The 23,989-nt window shown below is 36.5% G+C and overlaps 1 protein-coding gene across 1 annotated transcript in view; it reads left to right on the top strand.

Moving 5' to 3' along the window:
• The first annotated feature begins 2,476 nt into the window (after positions 1 to 2,476).
• CAPS2 (calcyphosine 2) overlaps positions 2,477 to 23,989 on the top strand; it is a 46,169-nt gene continuing 24,656 nt past the window's right edge. The window contains exons 1-8 of the mRNA XM_045872947.3: positions 2,477 to 2,639; positions 6,319 to 6,421; positions 9,295 to 9,344; positions 11,434 to 11,479; positions 11,568 to 11,693; positions 14,052 to 14,225; positions 18,728 to 18,850; positions 21,694 to 21,761. Of these exons, the coding sequence (XP_045728903.1) occupies positions 6,341 to 6,421; positions 9,295 to 9,344; positions 11,434 to 11,479; positions 11,568 to 11,693; positions 14,052 to 14,225; positions 18,728 to 18,850; positions 21,694 to 21,761 (668 nt within the window). The 5' untranslated portion in view covers positions 2,477 to 2,639; positions 6,319 to 6,340. The remainder of the gene's footprint in view (positions 2,640 to 6,318; positions 6,422 to 9,294; positions 9,345 to 11,433; positions 11,480 to 11,567; positions 11,694 to 14,051; positions 14,226 to 18,727; positions 18,851 to 21,693; positions 21,762 to 23,989) is intronic.

Genomic DNA, 23,989 nt, shown 5'->3' on the forward strand with positions numbered 1-23,989 from the left:
AATCTCTGCCCTCTGGTCTACATTCTCCACTAGCTCACCTGGCCTCAGCCACATCTATCTGCTTGAAAAGGATGCTCTATCCCCAAGCCTTTTGCACTTGCTGTTCTCTTTGTCTGCAGAATTCCCCTCAGCAAAGCCATACATGATCCTACAATTTGTCCTTTCTGTCAGTGTCTCTCCAGTAACCTGTTGTATTTTTCTTCACATTAATTGCTACCTGAGATGATATTATTTATTTATCTAATGTTTGTCGCCTTGGATTTTAACCTTCACTGAAACAATGGTTTTTTTGTTTTTGTTTTTTTTTTTTAAAGATTTTATTTATTTATCTGAGCCAGAGAGAATGAGAGAGACAGAGAGCACATGAAAGGGGGGAGGGTCAGGGGGAGAAGCAGGCTCCCTGCGGAGCAGGGAGCCTGATGCGGGACTCGATCCCGGGACTCCAGGATCATGACCTGAGCCGAAGGCAGTCGCTTAACCAACTGAGCCACCCAGGTGCCCTGAAACAATGGTTTTATTTGCTTTATTGCTATATCTATCTATAGATCCCAGAACAGCTACTGAACACTTATGCCCTCAATAAATATTATTAATTAGGAAATGAGCACTCCTTAACTTTCTAATAATGTTGTATACAATTGTAAGCTTCTTTAAGAACTATCTTATTCATCACATACATACTAGAGGCTCAATAAATATTTTAAACTCAGTTTGAAAGGCAGTAAATACTAGGTTGGCTTATATACTTTACTTTTTCTAACACTGGATATATTTGCAGATAGTAGGTGTCCAATGGATGTTTGCTGACCTTCAAATGCAGATTATTTTAGATCTGCAAATAATCTAGGTTAACACATGGCTAATTTAGTATTGTTTTGTGTATGAAGAAATTAATTGGCTGTAATAACAGCAGAACTTTTATGATTAATTATTTTGAAAATTGGCAAAAATGTACAATTTATATGTATGGGCTAAAGGCAGGCCACCCACAAAATGTGCCACTTTGTTATACTGATTATTTTAAATAAAAGTTACTTAAAAAACAGCCAATGAAGAACATTCCTACCTGCTCCCTGCCTTGTTTCCAGAAAGCAAGAAATAAATGTCCCATGTGAAAGGACCCTTCCTATATCAGGACGTAAGAGACATCTTTATCACCAGAGAGGAAATTTAGAGCCCAGAAGGCTGCATAAACCACCCTTGTTACTTTTTACTAATATACTATCCCAGCCCAAATTCTGCTTAGAATAATTTACTAAAGTCCCAAAGTTAAGTTTTCTTTGTTTTCTCAATACTTCACAGATTTATTGTCTCTTGGTCCAAAAAGTATAAAAACTGCCTGCTTTGGTCATTTCTTTAGGTCTCAATTTCATTATTGGGCCCCTGTGTGCACATGCCTTATCTTTTTCCCTTTTGTCTGTCTTGTGTCAGTTTAATTCTTAAACCAGCTGGAAGAACTCAAAGGGTAAGAGGAAAATGTGTTTCTCCTCTCTCTATATAATCAATAATAATCCAGTATTATTGCTTTTGTAATAGACACAATGTCTGGATTGTATAAATGTGCTTTTTAGACCATAATCTTAACGGCTTAGAGAACTATATTCAGGAATACTGAAGCAATTTAGGTGTAATAAGCTTAAGTGCCAGGAAAGATACGTCTTCATGTTATTTTCTTGAATATTTATCTGTGGAATGGGCAAGGTTAGTTGGGCATTGGAATTGTTTAAGTTCTTTAAAAACTTTTTACAATTTGAAGTTGAGTTTTTTGTTTCATTTTTACTTTCATTTTCCAGTTTAATTTTGCTTTTCTTTCTGTGAGGGGGGAATGGGTGGATGAATTTTATATAAGGAAGAAATAGAAGGAGTTAATTACCTTATACACATTGCAATACAAATATATATATTTGTATTTTTACTACAAAACTGACTCCAACCTGCAAATTTAAATATATACATTTTAGGGAAGCTAACTTTGAAAAGACTCTCTAGATTAGAAAAACAACTTGATTTTGTGGTTGGAGAACTGGATTAGGCTTCAGAGGGTCTTAGTTCTACTTTGAGTATCTGACACTTGGCTGTGTAATTCAGAAAGTTATGGGTATATTACAGTGGAATGGAACCTAAGAAATATCTCAAACCAGACCATTCCTTTTATTGATGAGTTGATGACCAAAGACATTGTATGCAGAGCAAAGAATAAAATGGAAATTTCCTGACTCCTAGGCTTGTTCCCTTTCCATTGTATTAGAATTTTCATTTATATCTCTATACATCTATATATTTATGTATATATAATTATATATCTCTCTGTAATACTATAAAGCGGTCTTGTCTTTTTAAATAATTGCAAGTTCCTTGAGAGTGGATATTACAACATAATTTTTTCCCCTCATTACATCTCTCTGGGATCTGAACTCCTGGTAGATGCTCTATAAAATATGTTAAATAAAACTCACTTAAAGAAGAATTATACAACAGCCGTCTGGATCCGGGCCGGGCTTTGGCTCTCTCTCTCTGAGTCGAAGAAGCCCAGATGAGTGAGTCCTCTTCCAGATCCCCGCCGGGATTTAGAGACGCCCCGGAACTAGTCCCCGGACGAGGCTCAGAGGCCGCTACAAGGTTTTCAACACCGCCCTCCGGTAAGTACCTCGGCTGGGTAGCTCGCGGCGCGGGCCGGGTTGTCGGAGAAACGACCCTACACAGCATGGGGCAGGAGGTGGCGTGGAAGGAACGAAAGATTTGGGCCGACGATCATCTCTTCCCTGGAAGGGAGAGAGGGTTTGGCGGCCCGGCGTGGGGACGCCTGTTGCTAGGCAACCTGCTCCCGCGGGCCTGGGCTTGTGGAGTCTACTGGGAACTGTACCTTTCCAGCTTGTCCTGTCTGGAGGTTCTCGGTGGACTTGCCCTCGTTGGTAACTTTTTCATCCTTCCCACTGTGGAACTGCTCTTTACCCAGCTTATTGGGTCAGGTCAGGTTGGATGTCCCGTGTGTCCCACCCCAGTCCATGAATCTAAGATAGGAAGAGGGCGGAGCATTAGTTGTACTTTGCAGGTGCAATGATGTATAATCTTAACTTTGTGGGGAGTGGATGTACAGACAATTACTATGAAATTAAGAATGATGCCAGGTTCATTCAGATACTTGGGTCTGTTATCACCTGGGCCCCAAGATAAACTTGGTCCTCACCTGCATGGAGGTTAAATACTAAAACTTTTTCCTCTTTCCTTGATTATGGGATGGATTGGATCAATTTATTCTTCACTTTGCTTTATGTTCTGATTTGGTGTAAGCAAATTATAACCACTAATGTCACTAACCAAAAGAGAAGTGGTGATAATTGCAATTGGAAATAATCATCCTTAAAAAATGAGAGAAGTGGGAGGTGAGTTCAGTTCTTTTTGGTAGCAATAAAGATAATATGGTAAGATTTGAATCTGTTAGTCAACGATATTCATTACACGCTAGCTGTAATATCTCATGACTTGGCAGCAGATTGGGTGGGGACGGAGCCGTTTAGAAGTGCTTTTCCCTGCTCCTACCACCTCTCGTCCCCAGCATAACCCAACTGTATATTCCATGCTATAGGACCAGGAGAAACTTTGGTATGCATTCCAAAGATCTGCTCACATGCCATTTATTTGAAATTCTGATTCTTTTGCCACCAATTTTAGGTTTCTGGTGCTCTTGAGTCTCTGCAGCTAACTCCCCTCTTTCTTCTGTCTTGTATAAGCAAGGGTGTAGTATTAGAAAGAGGTCTGAAACTGGTGTAAATTCATGCTCAGTAATAACTGGCAAATAATTTGGCAAGGTAAATGTGCCCGTTTTGGGGTCTCAGATTCCTCAGTTTGAAAATCAGAAGGTCGAGCTGTTTTATCTCTGCAGTCCTGTCCAAATCTCAAGATTCTTTGACATAAGGTGTCAGTAGCCTCATAGCTCTAATTCTGGATTGTAATAGATCCCGGAGTGTTCCACAAATGATGGTTGCCCCTTGAATATTCCTGTTATATCCAATGAACCATTTGTATGCTACATAATTCTGAAATAACTCCTGTCTGAGTTGACTGAATTCACTTACTTAACAAATATTTAAGTTCCTACTGTTTTCTAGGCTTTCTGTTAAATGCTTAGATACAAGGTGAGCAGAACCATAGCCCTTGCCTTTATGAGGCTTACAGTATAGTGTGAAGAGTAATAACTACCATTCATGCTTAAGAATGCTTTATCTATTGTTTGAGGACAGAATTTATATGTGGCATTGTGATCCTGTCATAGTTAGGTTCAGAAAAAGGAAATGAAGAATATGTTTAAAATGTGTACAGGTATTTGTGCATTAATTTCCTTATTGACTAAATAAATATTTATTAAGTATCTGCTATATTAAGGACATGCGATACCAACCTTCATGGACTTGACAGTTTATTAGGGACATGAAAAGAGTTAATTATAAGTGAAGAGTAATGACTGTCAAGCTTGGGGAAGTACAGGGACTAGAAGGTCCTGGACAGAGGATTTAAATTTTGTTGTTTTTGTTATTTGCAAATGAATGATGGTTATTTAAAGTGACCTATAGTGATTTGAAATGGCTACAATAGTTTCTAAGGTATAAATAATTGTGTAGTTGATGTGTGGAGAAAATCACTTAGCTGATTGCTCAGCACCCCTATTTCAACTTGGGTTTGTTGGCTGCTAATCTTCATGGCAAATACAACAGCTTTTGTGATGTGATTAAAAGCAAACAACAACCTTCTCTCCACCCCCTACCAAAACAATAACAACTTTAAAAGGTTGCTTCTTTGTGAAAGGTAACTCAGAAAAAAAAAGTCAAATTATTTTTAAATTGAATGATTTGTGATGTTTTCAGAATATGTCTACTGTTGATTACTCTTAGAGTAGAAATCTAGTCTTGGGGTGTGGGGCTTTAGGGGAGGGGGCTATGGAATTGGGCAAATGGAGCCATACAGATAAATTAGTGAAGAGCTGGCATATCTTTCAGGATTTCACTGGGCCTCAGTAAAACTACATTTTAATAGTAACAACGATGGCTACCATGTATTGAATAACCATGTTTTACCTAATATAGGGAGATGAGAAAGGTGCTAACATTAAACTCATTTTACACACTAGAAATATTGGCTCTGAAAGATTAAGTTCTTACCCAAGCTTACATTACAAGGAAGTGTCAAAAATGAGGATTTTAATGTCAGTCTAACTCTATGCTGACACAATGCCATGCTATCTTTCCTTAAAAATTAAAAAAAAAGTTTACTATTAAAATAACTCCAAGTCTAATAATAGAAAAAGAAATTATGAATTGTTAAACAACGTATCCTCAGTAATATAGGATTGAAGTATAAAAATGTTCAAAATTTGCATGACTGAGATATTCACCTGATTTTTGTTTTGTACATTTTTGTTCAAGTTGATTATTTTCAACCTTCTCTTACATGCATTTTTACCAGTCGCCTCATAATTGCTAATTGGACCATCCATTCTATTTTATTCTTTGTATCAGAGAATACTGTTTGCATTAACACATTTTTTCATCTGCTTACTGCAGCAAAATCAAAACTCATAAAGGTTTAGGAAGAGAGTAAAGAAAATAAATTTACATCACTTTGTGGTAGAGAAGTACAAGCATTCGTTTCCTATTACTGTAAAATTCCTATTACTATTACTACTGTAAAAAATTACCACAAACATAGTGGTCTGAAACAACAGTTCTGGAGGTCAAAAGCACAAAATGAGTCCTACAGGGCTAAAATCAAGATGTTAGCAAGGTTGGTTCCTTCTGGAGGCTCCAGGGGAAAATTCATTCCTTGCCTCTTCTAACTTGCAGAGACTGCTCATGACCTCTACCTCCATTTTCAAAGCCAGCTATCTAATATCTTCACTCCTCTCTAACCTGGCTTTCCTTCTTACATCCTCTCTTTCTTCCTCTGATCATCCTGCCCCCCTTTGATAAGGACCCTGGTGATTACATTGGGCCCTCCAGATAATCCAGGATAATTTCCACACCTCAAAATCCTTTACGTAATCACATCTGAAGAGTCTTCTTTGTCATGTAAGGTAAACATATTCACAGGGTCCAGTGATTAGCACATGGACATCTTCAGAGGAACCCTATTCAGACTAGCATTTGCCCCATAAATGTTGCCCCACATAAGGTAATTGCCCCACAAAAAGTTGATTTTGGTGAAAGAAGTAAGAATGATTAACCACATGATTTCTTTCCATGAAGTAGTATTATGTAGCTTGTATGGCTAGTTTAAAATTAGAGTAAGAGTTATCATTTTGTATGTTTTTTACCCTTTTCAAAGTATACTGCAGACGTGAACTTGAATGGATTTAGAGGTTAAAGGCATTGCTGCTTCTCCTACGAGTCAAACTCAGCCTTTCACTGGAAGAAACAAGCTGCTGCAAGTACGTGTGCTATATAATTTTCCTCTTGTAGGATGACTCATTAAATAATTTTCTGACTCTTTTATTCATGTTTATGACAACTTATACTCACAAATATTTAGGATCCATATTTCCTAGATTTGAGGAATTGAGTGGCCAAAATTGAAGATAATCATTATTTCAAAGTGGGTCATTCCTTGAATTAGTTTTATTTTTAAAAATCAGGCTTATTATTATTGTTCTCATATTCTTATTTAAAAAATTATCTGTGTGTATCTGCAGAAAATATAAGAAATAAGGATAGTAGAAAGAAGAAGAGAATATCAACATACATCTTGTGTTAGCTAGGTAGAACGAGAATCAAAGCTTTTATTACTAGGATTTTATTCTTCATAACCTTCATAATATCACCACTGTGTATATATATCATTGATTAAGTACAAGGTTATAGCTGTTTGTCCTTGTTTCCACCACAGAATTGGGGATATATAAATTTTAGTTTAGAAATACATAAAAGTGATACATACTTCCTTGCTATTCTTTTTTAAAAAAATATTATTTATTTGTTTATTTATTTGAAAGGGGGAGGCATGAGCAGAGGGAGGGAGAGGGAGAAGCAGACTCCCCACTGAGGAGGGAGCCTGATGCGGGGCTCGATCCCAGGACTCAGAGATCATGACCCAAGCCAAAGGCAGACACTTAACCAACTAAGGCATCCAGGTGCCCCATACTCAGCTTTTTAAATAAAGGGCCAGCTAGTAAATATTTTTGGCTTTATGGGCTCTTGTTTCTGTTGCAGCCACTTAACTCAGCTGTTGTAATGAGAACATATAGATAGTTCATAAATAAATAAATGGTTGCATTCCAATAAAACTTTATTTATAAAACAGAACTGAGCCATATCTGCTGACCCCTGGCCCAGGGATTTATAAGCTATAATTTATCTGTCTTCTGAATTGGCTAGCACAATTTTGTTGGAATTAGACAAGGTAAATGCCATTCTGTAATGGGTAGTCTGTGACTTCAAGACTTTAAGTCTGTCAAAACACTTTCTGGGGGATAATCATGGTGACGACCATGACTATGACAACTACACTTATATTCTATTTAGATTTTCTTCCTAAAGTTGGATGATATCCTGATGTTTCCCAAATACAATTAAGAAAATCTTTGGGACGCCTGGGTGGCTCGGTTGGTTAAGCGACTGCCTTCAGCTCAGGTCATGATCCCAGGGTCTTGAGATCCAGCTCCATGGGCCCCATGCTCAGCAGGGAGTCTACTGCTCCCTCTGCCTCCCCCAACTTGTGCTCATGCTCTCTCTCTCTCTCAAATTAATAAATAAAATCTTTAAAAAAAAAAAGAAAATCTTTGATATGTGATAGAAGTGTGCTGCTATTTTAGGCTATGATATGTATGTCACTTATATAAAATTGACCCTTAAACAACTCAGGTTTGAACTGCATGGGTCCACTTATATGCAAATATATTTTCTCTTCCTTATGATTTTCTTAACATTTATTTTCTCTAGCTTACTTTATTGTAAGAATGCCGTATAAAGTACATATGAAATATGTGTCAATTGACTGTTTGTTACCAGTCAACAGTAGGCTAGCAGTAGTTAAGTTTTTGGGGAGCCAAAAGTTATATGTGGATTTTTGACAGTATGGGGGTGGTAGCTGGCACCCTTAACCCCAGCATTGCTCAAGGGTCAACTTAATATATATATAATTTAGTGATATTACATTTTTACATTTTTAACTTTCTGTTAGGATAGTATTTAAAATAATGCCATATTAAAGCTTATACTGAATTGAATTTGTTTTCTCTTTTATGGTCAATTAGAGTGATGAAGCTCAGTGTTGAATGTAATTTCTGTACTTGCTATCAGTACCACAAAAATGACCAGTTTTCAGAAGTAAGCCAGAAGTGTTGATGCATGAATTGTTTCCTGCCCTTATTAACTTGAATTTTCTCTATGACTCATATATATTTATTATTCTGTAGTGTCTGAGCTCACTCTAATTTTCATATCTTTACACATTTTTTGGAAGATTGAACATCTGCAAATGTGTACATATATATTTGTCACTTCTTTGCTTAAATCCTGCAGTTTTCCCATTACCTTTAGGACAAGGTCCAAGTTCTTTGACTTGTATTATTATGTAACAGCTCTGGCCCCCACTACCTCCTCACACTCTGGATTTCAGCCCTCTCTAGCTGCTAACTCTTGCCTGTGGGCTAGTGCAGGATGAGTTGTTCCTCCTGGCTAAAGCAATATTCTCCCCTCTGTCTTTATCTGGCTAACTCCTACTCATCCTTCAGAGTTCCATTTAAAGGTTACTTTTTTTTTGTTTTTGGAAACATTTCCTCAATTTCCTAGACTTGTTGGGTAAAATGCTATATGTAGTTGCTCAGGCATAGCACGTGTTTTTTTTCACATTATTGTTTGAGTAAATGTCTTGCCCGGCAGGCAGAACACCGTGAAGATAAGGATTGTCTGTGTTGCTTATCATCTTATCTCTGTGTCTCAAGCATAGTAGGGAGGGGCTTAGTAAATATTTCTTATATGGAGTTTACTGAGAAAATGATGATCAGCTTTATTGCATTGACTCATTGCTTATCTTTTTATTTTTTTTTTAGGATTTTTATTTATTTATTTGAGACAGAGAGAATGAGAGACAGAGAGCATGAGAGGGAGGAGGGTCAGAGGGAGAAGCAGACTCCCTGCCGAGCAGGGAGCCCGATGCAGGACTGGATCCCGGGACTTCAGGACCATGACCTGAGCCGAAGGCAGTCGCTTAACCAACTGAGCCACCCAGGCGCCCTCATTGCTTATCTTTTAAAGTATACATAAAGGGTATATACGTACTGATTTTTTCTTTTTTTAATTAAAGCAAGGACAGACTTCCAGGTCATGGGCAATCCAGAATGCTGGCCTACCTGTGTAAGTCACATTTCTTTACACTTGAGCTATTTAATGGGTAAATATTTATAATATATTAATTAAAAAGGAAAGCAAAATTTTATATGTAGTTATGATTGTGAACCACAGGAAATTTGATGTGCATGTGGATGGCCTGAAAATTGCTATGCCAAAATTAAAGTAGGATAATAGGAAGGAGGGTAATACTTCTCTTGTTTGTATTTTCTTTAATATTCTTACATTTTCCTGAAAAAGTTTATTGTTTTATTTAGAAAACTCAGCTAAATGAATTTATTAAAGAAATATGTGAAATTTTGAATTTTATAACTGGGATAGCCAAAATGACTTTAATCTGTGGCTTTAATCTTATCTTGACGAATATGACAATTTTATCAATCTTCTTTAAATGATTTTATTTGTGGACTAGACTACATTAATTTATGTTTTATATTTTACATTTTTGCCTTTTAAGATTTGGAAGGATATGACTTTTATATTCTTTCAAGTATTTTAGACTATAGGGCTTACTGGAAAATAGAAGTTAAAAACCTAGTACTTTATTAGGCTGAACCATATGAAATTACATTTTTATCGATGAAAAATGGGCAAGTATCAGCAATTTCATGTGGTTCTACATAATAGATACCTGTATGCTCATCTAGACAAAAAATCAGGGTACGAGGTACATGCAAGCACTTGATACAAGATACTCAGTATGTGTTGACAGTCAATCATGTGCTGGTAAATATTTAACAGCTGGTTTCCTGAAAGTGTATTATAAGTTTATTTTAAATTTTACTTGTTAATTATAAATAAACTTAAGTATATTTTAGGTTGGTTATAAATTTTACTGATAGTGGATATATAGTAAGCAATTTACAAATACTAATAAAATGTATAAACTTTTTTATAAATTCCATGCAGCCAATTGATTCTCACAGAATGCTTTCTTTGTTTCTTGCTGAATTCTGGTATCTGTAGCCAAGCTATGGTTGCAGTCCATGAACCAGTGTAGTTCCAATGTGAATGTTGGTTGATATTTTCATTTATTGTAAAGTGATGTGAGTGATGTATTTGTTGACTTACGTAATAGTTTTAGATACTGGGACAATATTTCCTCAGTTTTTTGTTATTCACAATGTGACAGTTACAGATATGATACACTTTTAAGTTTAATCTGCACCATTAATGTTTTCTCCATGCCTGTTTTAAGTCTCAGAAACCAACAAAATAGGGGCGCCTGGGTGGCTCAGTCATTAAGTGTCTGCCTTCGGCTCAGGTCATGATCCCAGGGTCTTGGGATCGAGCCCCGCATCGGGCTCCCTGCTCGGCGGGAAGCCTGCTTCTCCCTCTCCCACTCCCCCTGCTTGTGTTCCCTCTCTCGCTGAATCTCTCTGTTAAATAAATAAAAAAAAAACTTAAAAAAAAAAGAAATCAACAAAATAATAAATCAAGTCCTAATTCATAGCATGTGCCAGTTTTTGTGTGAATGATCCCACTGTGGCCGATTTCACCCTATGTTTATAGTATCCCACTGAACACAGAGTTGGAAAGAGATGCACACCCTTATATTACCACACAAATGCCATAGATGTAAATAAACAATAGTGAAGTACAGTAAAGTCATTAAGAAGTGATGACTTTGAGTATTTATTACCTTTATTTTTAATATAACTTACTTATTTATAAGTTTATATAATTTTATTTTTAATAATGCTTTGTTAACAACCAGCTCAAAAACTGCTGGGCATTTCCTTTTACAGCTGGTAGGTACAGCACACCTTTGGCTTTAGTATACCTTTTTATTTATTTATTTAATTAATTATTTTAAGATTTTATTTATTTATTTGTCAGAGAGAGAGAGCACAAGCATGGGGAGCAGCAGGCAAAGGGAGAGGGAGAAGCAGGCTCCCCGCTGAGCAAGGAGCACGATGTGGGACTGGATCCCAGGACCCTGGGATCATGACCTGAGGTGAAGGTAGATGCTTAACCAACTGAGCCACCCAGAAGTCCCTAGTGTACCTTTTTATATAAGATGTAGCATGTATGATTTGCAACTATTAAAGCCTCATTTTAAAAAGTTATGAGATGCATAGATTATTTCTTTCAGGGTTCCACGACTTGATTTGGGAAGCCTCATTGACTCTGACGAGGAGGTAATTTTTACTTGGTATTTACTATAATAAACATTTGAACAAAATATTGCATATAGTGTTTCATAAGTATTATGTAATTTTATTTTAGGATGATTTTTCATACGTCCCACTTACTACTGCCCATGTTCATTTTAACCCACCAAATTCATCTTCTGCTCTTAGTTGCATCACACCATGTCAAATATCACATACTCAGCATCATCTAAATGAACTGGTTAGTATTTATTTCTTATTACCAACTTTCAGAATTATAATGTGCATTTAAGCACTCTATTTAGTCCAGAAATTTTATTATGTTCAGTCTATGATTTGTCCAGTTTAAGTATTGTATATATTAACATCCCAATCATGTTGGTGAAATAATTCTACTTTGTTTTACATTTTTTTTCACATAGGAATAGTATTTTAAAAATGTCTTATACAGGGACGCCTGGGTGGCTCAGTCGGTTAAGTGTCTGCCTTCGGCTCAGGTCATGATCCCAGGGTCCTGGGATCGAGTCCCACATCGGGCTCCCTTCTCCGCGGGGAGCCTGCTTTTCCCTCTGCCTCTGTCTCTCATGAATAAATAAATAAAATCTTTAAAAAAAAAATGTCTTATACAATTAGTGAAGTACAGGTTTATCCTAATAGGAAATCCAGGAATTTAAAAAATATGGTAGAGTATTAGATCAGATCTTGCTGGTTTAACAATGTGATTTGTCTCTTGGAAATTAACTTATACTTTGGGCTACTAGTATGCTATGGAGTAACTAAGTAACTATACTTATTCCAAGCTATCTCCTTGGGACAATATTTACACTTCAAACAATATTTAGTGTTTTATTTTGTGTTATGAACACAAGTTCTGACCAGTATTCTATGAGGAGGGCTTACTTTTCTGTCTTTGTTAGTCTTTCTCCTGTAGCTGGTTCTATTTTTTTAAACTTGTATATATATGTTATATAAATATAAATATAAATATATTTTATTTATTTATTTTTTTTTTAAAGAGAGAGAGTGTGTGTGCGGGGGGCAGGGGAGGGGCAGAGGGAGAGGGAGAGAGAGACTCCTAAGCAGGCTTCATGCCCAGCACAGAGCCCAACGCGGGGCTTGATCTCAAGATCCTGAGATCATGACCTGCGTGGAAATCAAGAGTCAGAGGCTTAACCAGCTGAACCACCCAGGCACCCTTAGCTGGTTCTATTCACGTTCTCCTCAGTCTCATTTTGGATAAATTGCACCAGTAGTACCCTAGACTGTATCATGCTACAATTTTCACCCTGACACTTTGTTTTATCCTTCTCTAGGTTAGACCTGGATGTTATCAACACTTTTCAAGGGTCGTGCTGGCTTTATCCTCCTTTTGGAGTGGCTATCCCCCTTTGGGCCAATATATATGCCATTGTGTTTGCTTAGTACTCCTTTTAGATTTTACTTATCCACTGGCTCTGTTATCTCTTACTCCCATGGGAATGTGGTAGGGAACTAAATACTACCAGAAGGTGATATATCTGAAATTCTACAAATGACAACCAGCGCTTCTTAGTGTTTGTGATCTCTAATTCCTGTAACTATTCTGGAAGAAATGCTTGTCAGTGGAGTTTTTTCTGGGGCAGGAATAAAGGGCCTATCTAAAACTCTTTTTTTTTAAAGATTTTATTTATTTATTTGAGACAGAGAGAATGAGAGAGAGAGAGCATGAGAGGGGGGAGGGTCAGAGGGCAAAGCAGACTCCCTGCTGAGCAGGGAGCCCGATGTGGGACTCGATCCCAGGACTCCAGGATCATGACCTGAGCCGAAGGCAGTCGCTTAACCAACTGAGCCACCCAGGCGCCCAAGGCCTATCTAAAACTCTTAAGAAGAAAGAAAATTTAATTTTTGTCTTCTCAAATTATTTTAGAACCAGGACTGATCTTCAGCAGGGAAACCAGGTACAGGCTCCCTGGTACTTAAGGCTGCTGCCCTTTCTGAGCCATTACATCTGCTTTGATTGCTCAGTGATGCTATACCAGCTGAACGTTTTAAATATCACCTCTGGGGGCGCCTGGGTGGCTCAGTCGGTTAAGCGTCTGCCTTCAGCTCAGATCATGATCCTGGGGTCCTGGGATTGAGCCTTGCGTAGTGCTTCCTGCTGAGCAGGGAGTCTGCTTCTCCTTCTCCCTCTGCCCCTCCCCCACCACTCGTGCACATGCTCTCTCTCTCTCTCAAATAAAAAAATAAAATCTTTTTTTGTTGTTGTTTAAAGCTACATATCTTTGTATCCTGTCTTTTTTTTTTTAATAGACTATTTTTTAGAACAGTTTTAGGTTCATAGCAAGTTTGAATGGAAGGTACAGATATTTCCCTGCTCAGTGGGAACCTGCTTCTCCCTCTCACCCTGCTGCTCCCCCTGCTTATATTCTCTCTCTCTGTCAAATAAATTTAAAAAATAATAATAAATAAATACCACCTCTGTTTAGCACATAGATCATAATGATCTGTTTCTTAGGCATAAATGTTAAGATAAATGATAAACCTATTAATGTTAATAAGGAAAATTAATAATTATTTTGGTTTTTCTGACAGATAACATACTTCTTATTTTTATATCTAGGAGCAAGACATAATTCCTGAAAACTTGCCAGCACCAACAAGCAAATATAAACTAAAATATCAGCAATATAAAACTGAAATGAAAGAGGGATATAAACAGTATAGTCAGAGAAATGCAGAAAAGACAAAATCAAAGATCACACAACAGTGTCCAAGAAACAAGATAGATGACAAGGTAATGTATGAGACTTTATAAAGTTCTGATGAAATTTAAAAAAATTACATGTACTATGGAAATCTTTTTGTCTGGTATGTTTTGCTGTTAGTCATAGTAAGTATAGTAGCTAGCATTTATTTCTGTGTGCTAGGGTCTATTTTAAGTATTCTGCCTGCATTAACTAGTTTATTCTTAACAACAACTCTAAAAGTTTATTATTATCATTTTCAAATGTGAAAACTCTAGCCATATGACCTAGTCATCTTTTCTGTGTAAGGAGTTTTCCATTTGACTTGGGATTTGAAAATAAGGCAGTATTAAAAAGCTGTTTTTGATGTAGCTATCTTGAACTCTGTTTACCTCACAGTCTAAATTTTAAAGTTGAAAAGTGATTTCAGATGTTGCAGTAACCCTATTTTATTCCAAAACTGTCATCACTCCATGATTGTCTTCTGGTTCTTGTTGGGAGATATTTTTTAACATCATGAATTTCTAAGTTTATACTTTTATTTAATGTTAATTAGGTGTAAATTCATCATTCATGAATATAAGAGCAAACTAACCATAATCAATTTAATGGCTTTTCATAAGCATATAGGAAAGGTCAACCTTGAATTGTGGAAAGAAAGGTTTGGAAACATAGTCTATGATACTACTGGCCACGAAGGAGAGAATACTTAAATATGATTCTTAATTCAGTGAATTTTTTTTTAAAAGATTTTATTTATTTATTTGAGAGGGAGAGAATGAGAGACAGAGAGCACAAGAGGGAAGAGGGCAGAGGGAGAAGCAGACTCCCTGCCGAGCAGGGAGCCCGATGCGGGACTCGATCCCGGGACTCCAGGATCATGACCTGAGCCGAAGGCAGTCGCTTAACCAACTGAGCCGCCCAGGTGCCCTAATTCAGTGAATTTTTTATAAGAATAATGTATTTTCAGGGAAGTTTGCTGGTTGTATTTGCTTAACATTTTTATAGGTAAAAAGAATTGATTAATTTATAAGTAGGTATAGCATATCAGCTATTTTATCTAATCCATGTAGGAACTATCTTGAACTGACTTTATCACATGGTGTTCAGTGGAAAGAGTAACAAAATTAATGGATTATTTGGTCTCTTTTATACTAAGACAGATTTCCAGATCCAAACAGATGCACACAAATATAATAATCTGATGTCTGTAATAATAGGCAGGATAATTTCATAGCCCTTTAGCACCTGGCCATATAGTTGTAGGATCTATAATGTGATATTTAGGTCACTGTAATAATGTTGGGAAAATAGAATGAAGATTTCTATAAGTTCATGCTTTATTTGCTGCAGCAAAGTGGTTTAAAGTTTTGTTTTTTTTTTAAGCGCGCGCACACACACACACACACATGCGGAGGCCTGGGGGTGGCGGGTGGGGGGGTGGGCAGAGGTAGAGGCAGAGGGAAAATCCGAAGTAGGCTCCACATTCAGTGCAGAGCAAGATGAGAGGCTTGATCTCACAACCCTGAGATCATGACTGGGCTGGAAATCAAGAGCTGGATGCTTAACTGACTGAGTCACCCCAGGGCCCCTAAAATTTTTTTAAAGTAAAACTGGTTTCCTTGAACGTAGGTTCAATTGAAGGCATTTGTTTATTTTTGATTAAGGGAGGAACAAATATTGCTTGTGAAGCTTCCCATATGATTGGTAAATGCTTGTATAGTATGAATGAAGGGTTTTATAGAAGCCAGCATATTCATGTTTTCTTCTGGAAAAAATTCTGTTTTGCTTTGATTTTTAAAATCTACATATAAATGTATATAATTATTATTTCATATGTTCTTGATAGCCTTACAAAAAGGCCCTGGTTTCTCTACATAATAATTTTATACTTAATGGGGTCAAGCAACGTTTTTGATGTCTTTTTAGATATATACCATTATGAAAATCAAAACTGCTGTATAAATGGGCTATAAGTAAATCCTATTATAATTACATTAATTAACACTGGAATACTAATCTCTGGAAATAGAATTGCTTCCTGATATCAGAAATGTAAGCCCCTCTATAAAGCAGGGAACAACATGTAAATTGATTCCTTTTACTAATTAAAAAGCTAAAGTTGGACATATTTAGGATCTAGGACAATAACTAAAGGCCATAACCACCATAATCAATCAAACAGTAAAATAAAAGTTCCCCTCGCTTGTCTAATGGCAAATTTCCTTTGTTGAGTTTTTCTTCCATTTAGTATAAAAAGCTGATGAATCTCTTGTTGTCAAATTGTTACCTAAGATGTAAACTTATATTTTAAATAGTGAAACATCTTTAAATAAAGCATGAAAGTCATGAAACTTCAATTTTATAAAAAATACTAAGTCAGTGAATAAAACAGACAAATACTTTTGCCCTTACAGAGTATATATCATAAAGGAAGGACTTAGCAAGAAAAAAAATGAATGAATCAATCAACCCATATAGTCTGACAGTTGGTGATAAATGCTATGGATGGAAGGGCACTGGGAAGAGCAGGGCTCAAGTTAGGATTGCAATTTGTACAGATCACCAGAAAGATCTTTCCCATAAGGTAGCATTTCAGCACACATCTGAAAAGGGTGATGCACAAGCCACTCAGGATAAACTCTTAAGTGTCATGAAGTGGGAGGGGGCATGGAGTGTTTAAGAAATATCAAGGAAAACAGTGTGGTCAATGGAGGAAGAGCAAGGAAGAGATGGGGAGAGAGTTAAAGGGGGGGCTGGTAGGCAGATCTGTGAGGCCTTGTGGACTACATAAGGACCTTGCCTTTTACTTAGGCAGAAAGCTACTTTGCTATGTTGAGGATGGGTTTTACTGAGAATAGGACCAAGTTGGAAGCAGAAAGATGTTTGAGGAGGCTGTCACAATAATCTCTATGAGAGATGAGGATGATGGCTTGGACCCAGGCAGCAGACTTGGATAAGAAGTGGTCGTGATGAGAAGCCAGATTCTGGATAGATTTTGAATATTTGAGAATATTTGCTGAGAATATTTGCTGATGGATTGGTTGTAGGCTTAGGAGAAAGGGATGATGAAGGAGGACTGTAAGGTTTTTGGCCTGAGCAATTGGAAGGGTGGGGAAGACCACAAGGAAGTCTGGTTTGGGAAGGTTAAATCTGACATAACGAGTGAAAATGTCACTGTTTCCCTTTTGTAAAAGGATAAAAACAACCTGAAACAAAATAAAAATCTTTTGAAAGCTTCTTCCAACCTGAACATAGTGCAGACCTTTGCTTATACTTAAACATATCTGTTAATTTAATCTGTTTAATTTACCTTATTTAATGCTAAACATCTTTTTGGTGCCTGTTAAAATAAATAACTATGCAGGAAAAAAATATATTAGGAGGTAAAAAAATTATAAAGTATCCTCATAAATTGATTTCCCAATAGTTAATACTTTTTTTTTAAAGGTTTTATTTATTTATTTGACAGAGAGAGCATAAGCAGGGTGAGCGGGAGAGGGAGAAGCAGGCTCCCCACTGAGCAGGGAGCCCGACCCGGGACTCGATCCCAGGACCCTGGGATCATGACCCCAGCTGAAGGCAGACGCTTAACCAACTGAGCCACCCAGGCATCCCATAATAGTTAATACTTATACAAGATGCATTATTCATTTGTGAATAAGTATTTATCGAGTGCTCACTGTGTGTGGTCCTGTTCTGGCATCAGGAATATTGAAATAAAAATGACAGACAAGGTTCCCTCCCTCATGGAACTTATAGCAGGAGAGGCAGACAACATTCACAAAGAAATGTATAATAAGATTTCATGTAGCAATCAAAGGTCACGAAGACAGAATAGAGTATGAATATGGAATGTGACCTTTTAAGAAAGGTCTAAAGTAAGAAAAAACCCTGGAGGAAAAACTCTTGTAATCTATTAAGTTTTTGGCAGTTGCTATCCTACTGGGACATTTTTGTTGTTGTTGTTAAAAGAATATATGTACACCTTATATTCAGAGAAAAATTTAGTGTTTATCTTTAGGATCCCAGAGGATCCTTTATCTCAAAGGATATATCCCATCTCTTAGTACTTAGGAATTTCATTTTACAGAGGAGTGAACATACCCATTTTTATTAACTTTACAAAGACTCAGGTGGGCAATAATAGTATAATAGTTGCTACCTTTTATCTGATGCTTATTGTATGTCAGATACTTTTATAAGTGTTGGACATTTCATCTTTGTGTGTGTGTAAAGTAGTTACTGTTACTATTATTAATTCCCCTTTTAATTCCCATTACCATGGGTAAATTGAGGCACAGAGAGGTCATCTAGCTAGAAGGTGGAAGAACTGCATTCAAATAGGGCAATCTGATTATCAGAGCCTGTAATGTTATACACAAAAAACTATTGTTATGTGTTATGTATTGTTATGTATACATAGTTGTACATAAATAACTATTGATGTGTTCAGAGGTTATTTAACACACTATTTTGTTAAAAACAAATATGCTAAGTATGTGAACTAAGTATAAACTCTCAAGAATTCATTTATTGCTTTCCCTTACAGTGTGTAAAAGGTGAAGAAGCCATCGTGGATGGTCTTACCACTCTGGATAGGAAAGCCCTCTTACAGCAGGGTTATGCAGACATCCCTTACAATGCACAAAGGAGTATGAGAAAATCTGATGCTGTAAGTTATCATGATCTTTACTTACTTCTTAAGCCATTAAGATAATTTGCTGTCCAAGATGTTGCAGACTTAAAATTGAATAAATAATTACAACAATTGAATTTGTTCAGCAGTGAATGTTCACTAACGTGTAAATTGAATCCACATTTTTACAAATGGTTGAGGTTTGGTATATTTACTGTGGAGAAATAGTCTTGAATCTTTGAGAGTTTGTAAAAATTTAGTTTATACTATTAAAAATGTTAATTGGCTGCTATTTTTGTCAGTGGGATTATTTAGCATCAGCCCTATCCCCAAAGTAACCTAGTTATTTTTTGAAAGTGATAAGCTAATAAGACTAGAGAAATTCCAGCAAGTTAAGGAAAAGGGCAAGAATAAAGTATTTTTTTTTTTTTTTTAGGAAAAGGGAAGCGAAACTCTAAATTCTCAGTATTAACTTTAAATTGTGTCTTTTACAAAATCAGTTAGATTGTTGGATGAGTATCACTTAGGCCAGATCTGGTACAAATAGGTAATTACATTTCTATAGTGTCCTGGGGTAATCAGACCGAGCTGCTTCAAGTTGGAGTCCACTGGTCACCCCAGACCCCCCAGGTGATTAAGATCTTAGACATCTTTGTAATGGATTGATGAAATACCAGTGTGTGGTACTTCAAAAGCTGGGAAAACTCTGCTTTAGGTAGCCTAAATAATAATAAAGCATTATGGTTTTAGATGGTTATATTATCATTATCATAGAGGAAAGTCACTATATATTTTATTTGGATTACAGTCACCCATAATTAATATGTTCTCAGTTGACAGCAATGTGTAATCAGTGTCTGGATCTTGGACTGATTTTCTGTGGATGTCTCAAGTTGCTAATTTGTTGTAGTTCTTGTCCTAAAACAACATAAACATTATTTTCTATGCCTATTATTATTTAGACATTTATGTTTAATAGAATAAGGACTATTACCAGGATTATCCTAAAATTTAAAAAGCTACTTTGTAAGGCAAAATAGTCTTCCAAATAAGGCTGATTTTGATATGTTCCTCAAGTTCTACTTGAAATGGATGTTACTGATACTTAAGGCCCATTGGGTATTGTTCTTGGTGTCATCCAAAGCCATCTGGGTGTTAGCGGATTTCTTTTACTTAAGATCACTTTAATGCACTAAATTCAGCATCAAATATTTTACTTTATTGTGGTAGCACGTATTTATCTGTTTTTTCCCCAAGGACATGTTTACATGATTAAACTTTGAATGCATTTGAAATTAGTACTGACTTATGTTTAAAATCTAGGTGGAAACTTTTTAATTTAATTTTTAACTACTTAATTGAACACCAGAAGCAGTGAACCTGTGGTTTTTATACCCATCTCTTTTAGTTTGCTTGTCATTTTTCAACATTATTAGATCCTTTGCATCTGTGTGACTTCTGCTTCTGCTTCTGCTTTATGTTTACACAGACCTTAAAATCAATGTGCCTGAGGGCAGTTCTAACCTTTCCTACAGTAAAGCCACCATAAATGCCAACACACAAGATGGGCTTTCTGCATGGGCTCTGTTCATTAATCTCCCCTCTTCTGCTCGCTTCTGGGTTTTGCACCTATGTTCTGGCTGACCTTTTCTGCATATAATTTCATATTTTACTCAGTGTTCACCTTCATCACCCTTAGACATAAAACACACTTTGCTGTGACTGTAAGTTACCATACGTTTTCTAACTTTTTAATTGCTGTTTTAAATTTATTATTAAACAAAAATCATTATAAAGTGTCATAAGCTTAGAGAACATCAAATGCAGTTATATGTTAAATGGCGTGAACTGTATTTATATGGGGCATATTTGGATGTGTAAACTGTATCTTAATTTCTACCAAACCCCCCAGAAAAGGCCAAATTCAGTTATAGACTAACATTTAAATAATTGTACCCAAATTTCTAGGTTTCTTAGGAGTTTCTATGTATGATATGCCTTTAGTCATTCTTACTTGGAGTTTGTGTCCATTTTGAATAGAGTGCTCTCCCTAAGGTTACAAAGCCTCCATCAAAAGCTACATTATTGTACTTGATTTCATTTATTGCCGTGATCAATGGAGATGACAGGAATTTACAGTGTAGAAATAAAACAAGCTTTATTTTGACCCCTTAGTTTTTTAACCTCTTTCATTTACTCTTCAAAAGAAACATTTTAGTAAATATAGTTACATTATAATCTAATTGGAATTGAGCGATTACTAATCTTTTGATTTGATATAACCTAAAATGTAGTAGAAGTATTTTCAAATGAGTTGAAAAGGAAAAAACAGTGTGAAGATAATTTAATCAAACCAGTAATTGAGAAAAGTTGACCAAGTATTAATGGATATTATGCATAGAAAATATTATCCTTTTAATGACAGCTTTATGAAAGATTTTTATTTTTAAATTTTTGATAAAGGGTTGAGGGATTCCAATTCAATTTTAGCTTCATCTACTATAAATAGTTTTAGAACAAACTCTTTTCGTGTCAATGTTGGTATTCTTCTTGGAGCAGGTTAAAGTGCTTTTTACAGGGCATCTGTCGAGGAGAGGGATATCATAGTCTCCTCTTCCTTTATTCTGGCTCCATGAAATTCAGATGCAGCACATGGAAATCTCTGATGATTTCTACCGAAATTAAAGTGCATTATATTTTAGGAAATAAATGCTATTTTCAGATTAAATTATTGGAATTTGTTTTTATTAATGATGGATATAGTAATCTCTATTTAAGAAGGAAGTTGAAAATTTAGCATATATTTTAGGGTTCTCGTGTTAACTCTAGTGTTGTTCTGTTTTATTGATAATGACATTTAAAAAATTTTCTCTTCTTAGGAAATTGTGGCTGCAGAGAGGAAGAAACAGACTGTTGCAGAGCAAGTGATGGTAGACCACTTATCTAGGTGAGAGTAAGTAGTAATGAGTGATAGAAATCCAGTCAGAAAGTTTTCGTTAAATTTTTTTTATCCTTAGTCAATCAACCAGTGGCTGACTCCGAGGTTCCCACACGTTCCCCGTTCACTGCGCTCACAATGTTGGAGTGATGGTTTTTTACAGCATTCCTAGGCCAGTAGAAATACCCAACAGTTCTCTTTGTTAAGTATTTTTCTCTAACTATTTACTTCATGACAACTTAATGGCCATTTCAAGAAAATAATACACATAAATTAAAAGAAAAAATATTTGTATTTCACTCTTAAATAGCCACAATTACTGGTATGCACCTTCTGGTGCAAGGCACAGTCTCTCAAACCTTAGGATTGTTGAGGATGCTGTCACCTTCACTTTCAATTCCACATGGCACTTGCTATTTATCACAGCAACTGTAGAAAATCCAGCTTTACAAAGGTTTGACCTCACTGAAAGAGTGATATCTTGTTGAAACTGTGAATTACCTTGAGGTGATAGTTCATGTAGTCTCCAACAGATATCAAGTATAACCGTGTTTCCCTCAAAAATTAAAATATCCCACATAGTCCCTGTGAGTTCCATGTGGCACCCTGGAGTTGACATGGTGCACAGTTTGGGAACTGTGGGACTGTTAAGAATTAATCTGAAGTTTCATAACTCTTAGAAGACTGTAAAGCGTTAAGTACCTGCTGTGCTAAAAATTGCATGATAATATGTAAATACTGTAGGATTTCAGAAAAGGCTGGAATAGTCTAGGAAGTCTTCAAGGAAGAAGTAAGACTTATGGTTAGCTTTGAAAAAAATTATTTCGGTGGCAGAAAGATATTCTACATGCATGTTTTTCAGTAACTGTCTTGAAATAATTAATTATAGTCTTCAATGTTCCTCTTTCTGTTATCTTTTGAACTCACTTTGTTGATGTTTTCACCCGCACCGTGCCACCTCAGCATGTCCTCATAAGCTAACTCATGGCGTCTGTGTTGCTCAACTAATCGTGATTTCTCAGTTCTCATTTACTTGACCCAACAGCAGCATCTGTCTCCACTGAAAAGTTTCTCCTCTTTGAAATACTTTTCTCTTTCCCATTTGGCTTCCTGCACACAACACCTAGCTGGTTTTCCTCCTTCCTTCTGCTCCTTCTCAGTCTCTTCCCCTGTTCCTTTTCATCACCCCTGTCCTTATACGTGGGAGTACACTGGGCTCCATTCTTAGACTTTTTCTACACTGACTTCCTAACTGATCTCATCCAGCATCATGCCTTTAAAAAGCATTCATATGCTGATGCTTCTCTGATCTAAGGTTCCAACGTAACATTTGCCAATCTGGGTTCCTCGAAGTTCTTTTCGCTCCTTCCCCATGACCAAATCCTCTTTAATTTTCCTCCAAGGCACCTCCATTCTTTAGGTTATTTAGACCTAAAATGTTTCTGATGCTTTTGATGCCTCTCTTTTTCTTAAATCCTATATTCAGTTTGTCAGCAATCACTCTCAGTTCTACAATCAAAATAAATTTACTCCTTCTGCTGCCATCATCCCTGTTCATAATATCATCTTCTTTTTCCTGGATCATTTCAGTCTCTTTCTAACTGGACTCATTGTGTTTGCATTTGCCCCTCGTTGGTCTATTCTTAAACCAGCAGCCAACGTACGTCTATTAAAAAGTAAGCCAGATCAAACCCTCCAGTAATTTCCCATCTCAGTCAGAGTAAAATCTATGTATTGGTTATATATTACCACAAAACCAGTATCTTAAAACTACATTGATTAATTAGAACTCATGTATCTTCAGATCAGCTGTCCACGCTAGGCTTGGCTAAGTGGCTCTTGCTTTTTACTTACTTTGGCCAGTTATATATGAACAAAAGCAGTGGTCTCAGTTCTGAGCTTAGGCCTTAAGAAGCCTTATGTGTTTCCACTTGCCTTTTTGAGCTTTTGCCATATTGGTGAAAAGAACACAGCCTGGCTAACCCACTGAGCTCAAGAAGAACATGACTCTGCAAATGCAGCTGGGCCACTTAGCCAAGATAATGCTAGATGAGCAGATCCCCAGCCAACCCACACTTACATGAGTTAGTTTAATTGAGATCAGCAGAGGCATCCAGCTATATATAATTGGCCAAAGCAAGTCAAATGGCTAAGCTCAAAACTAAAGGGTGAGAAATTAGTACAGTGCACCTATAATGAGGCCATGGCAAGGATGTGGCTCAGGAGTGCGAAAAAAT

The sequence above is a fragment of the Mirounga angustirostris genome, unplaced genomic scaffold (genome assembly GCF_029215605.1).
Source record: "Mirounga angustirostris isolate CCGP_5_RB_7025 unplaced genomic scaffold, mMirAng1.0.hap1 SCAF_5, whole genome shotgun sequence".
Taxonomy (NCBI): domain Eukaryota; kingdom Metazoa; phylum Chordata; class Mammalia; order Carnivora; family Phocidae; genus Mirounga; species Mirounga angustirostris.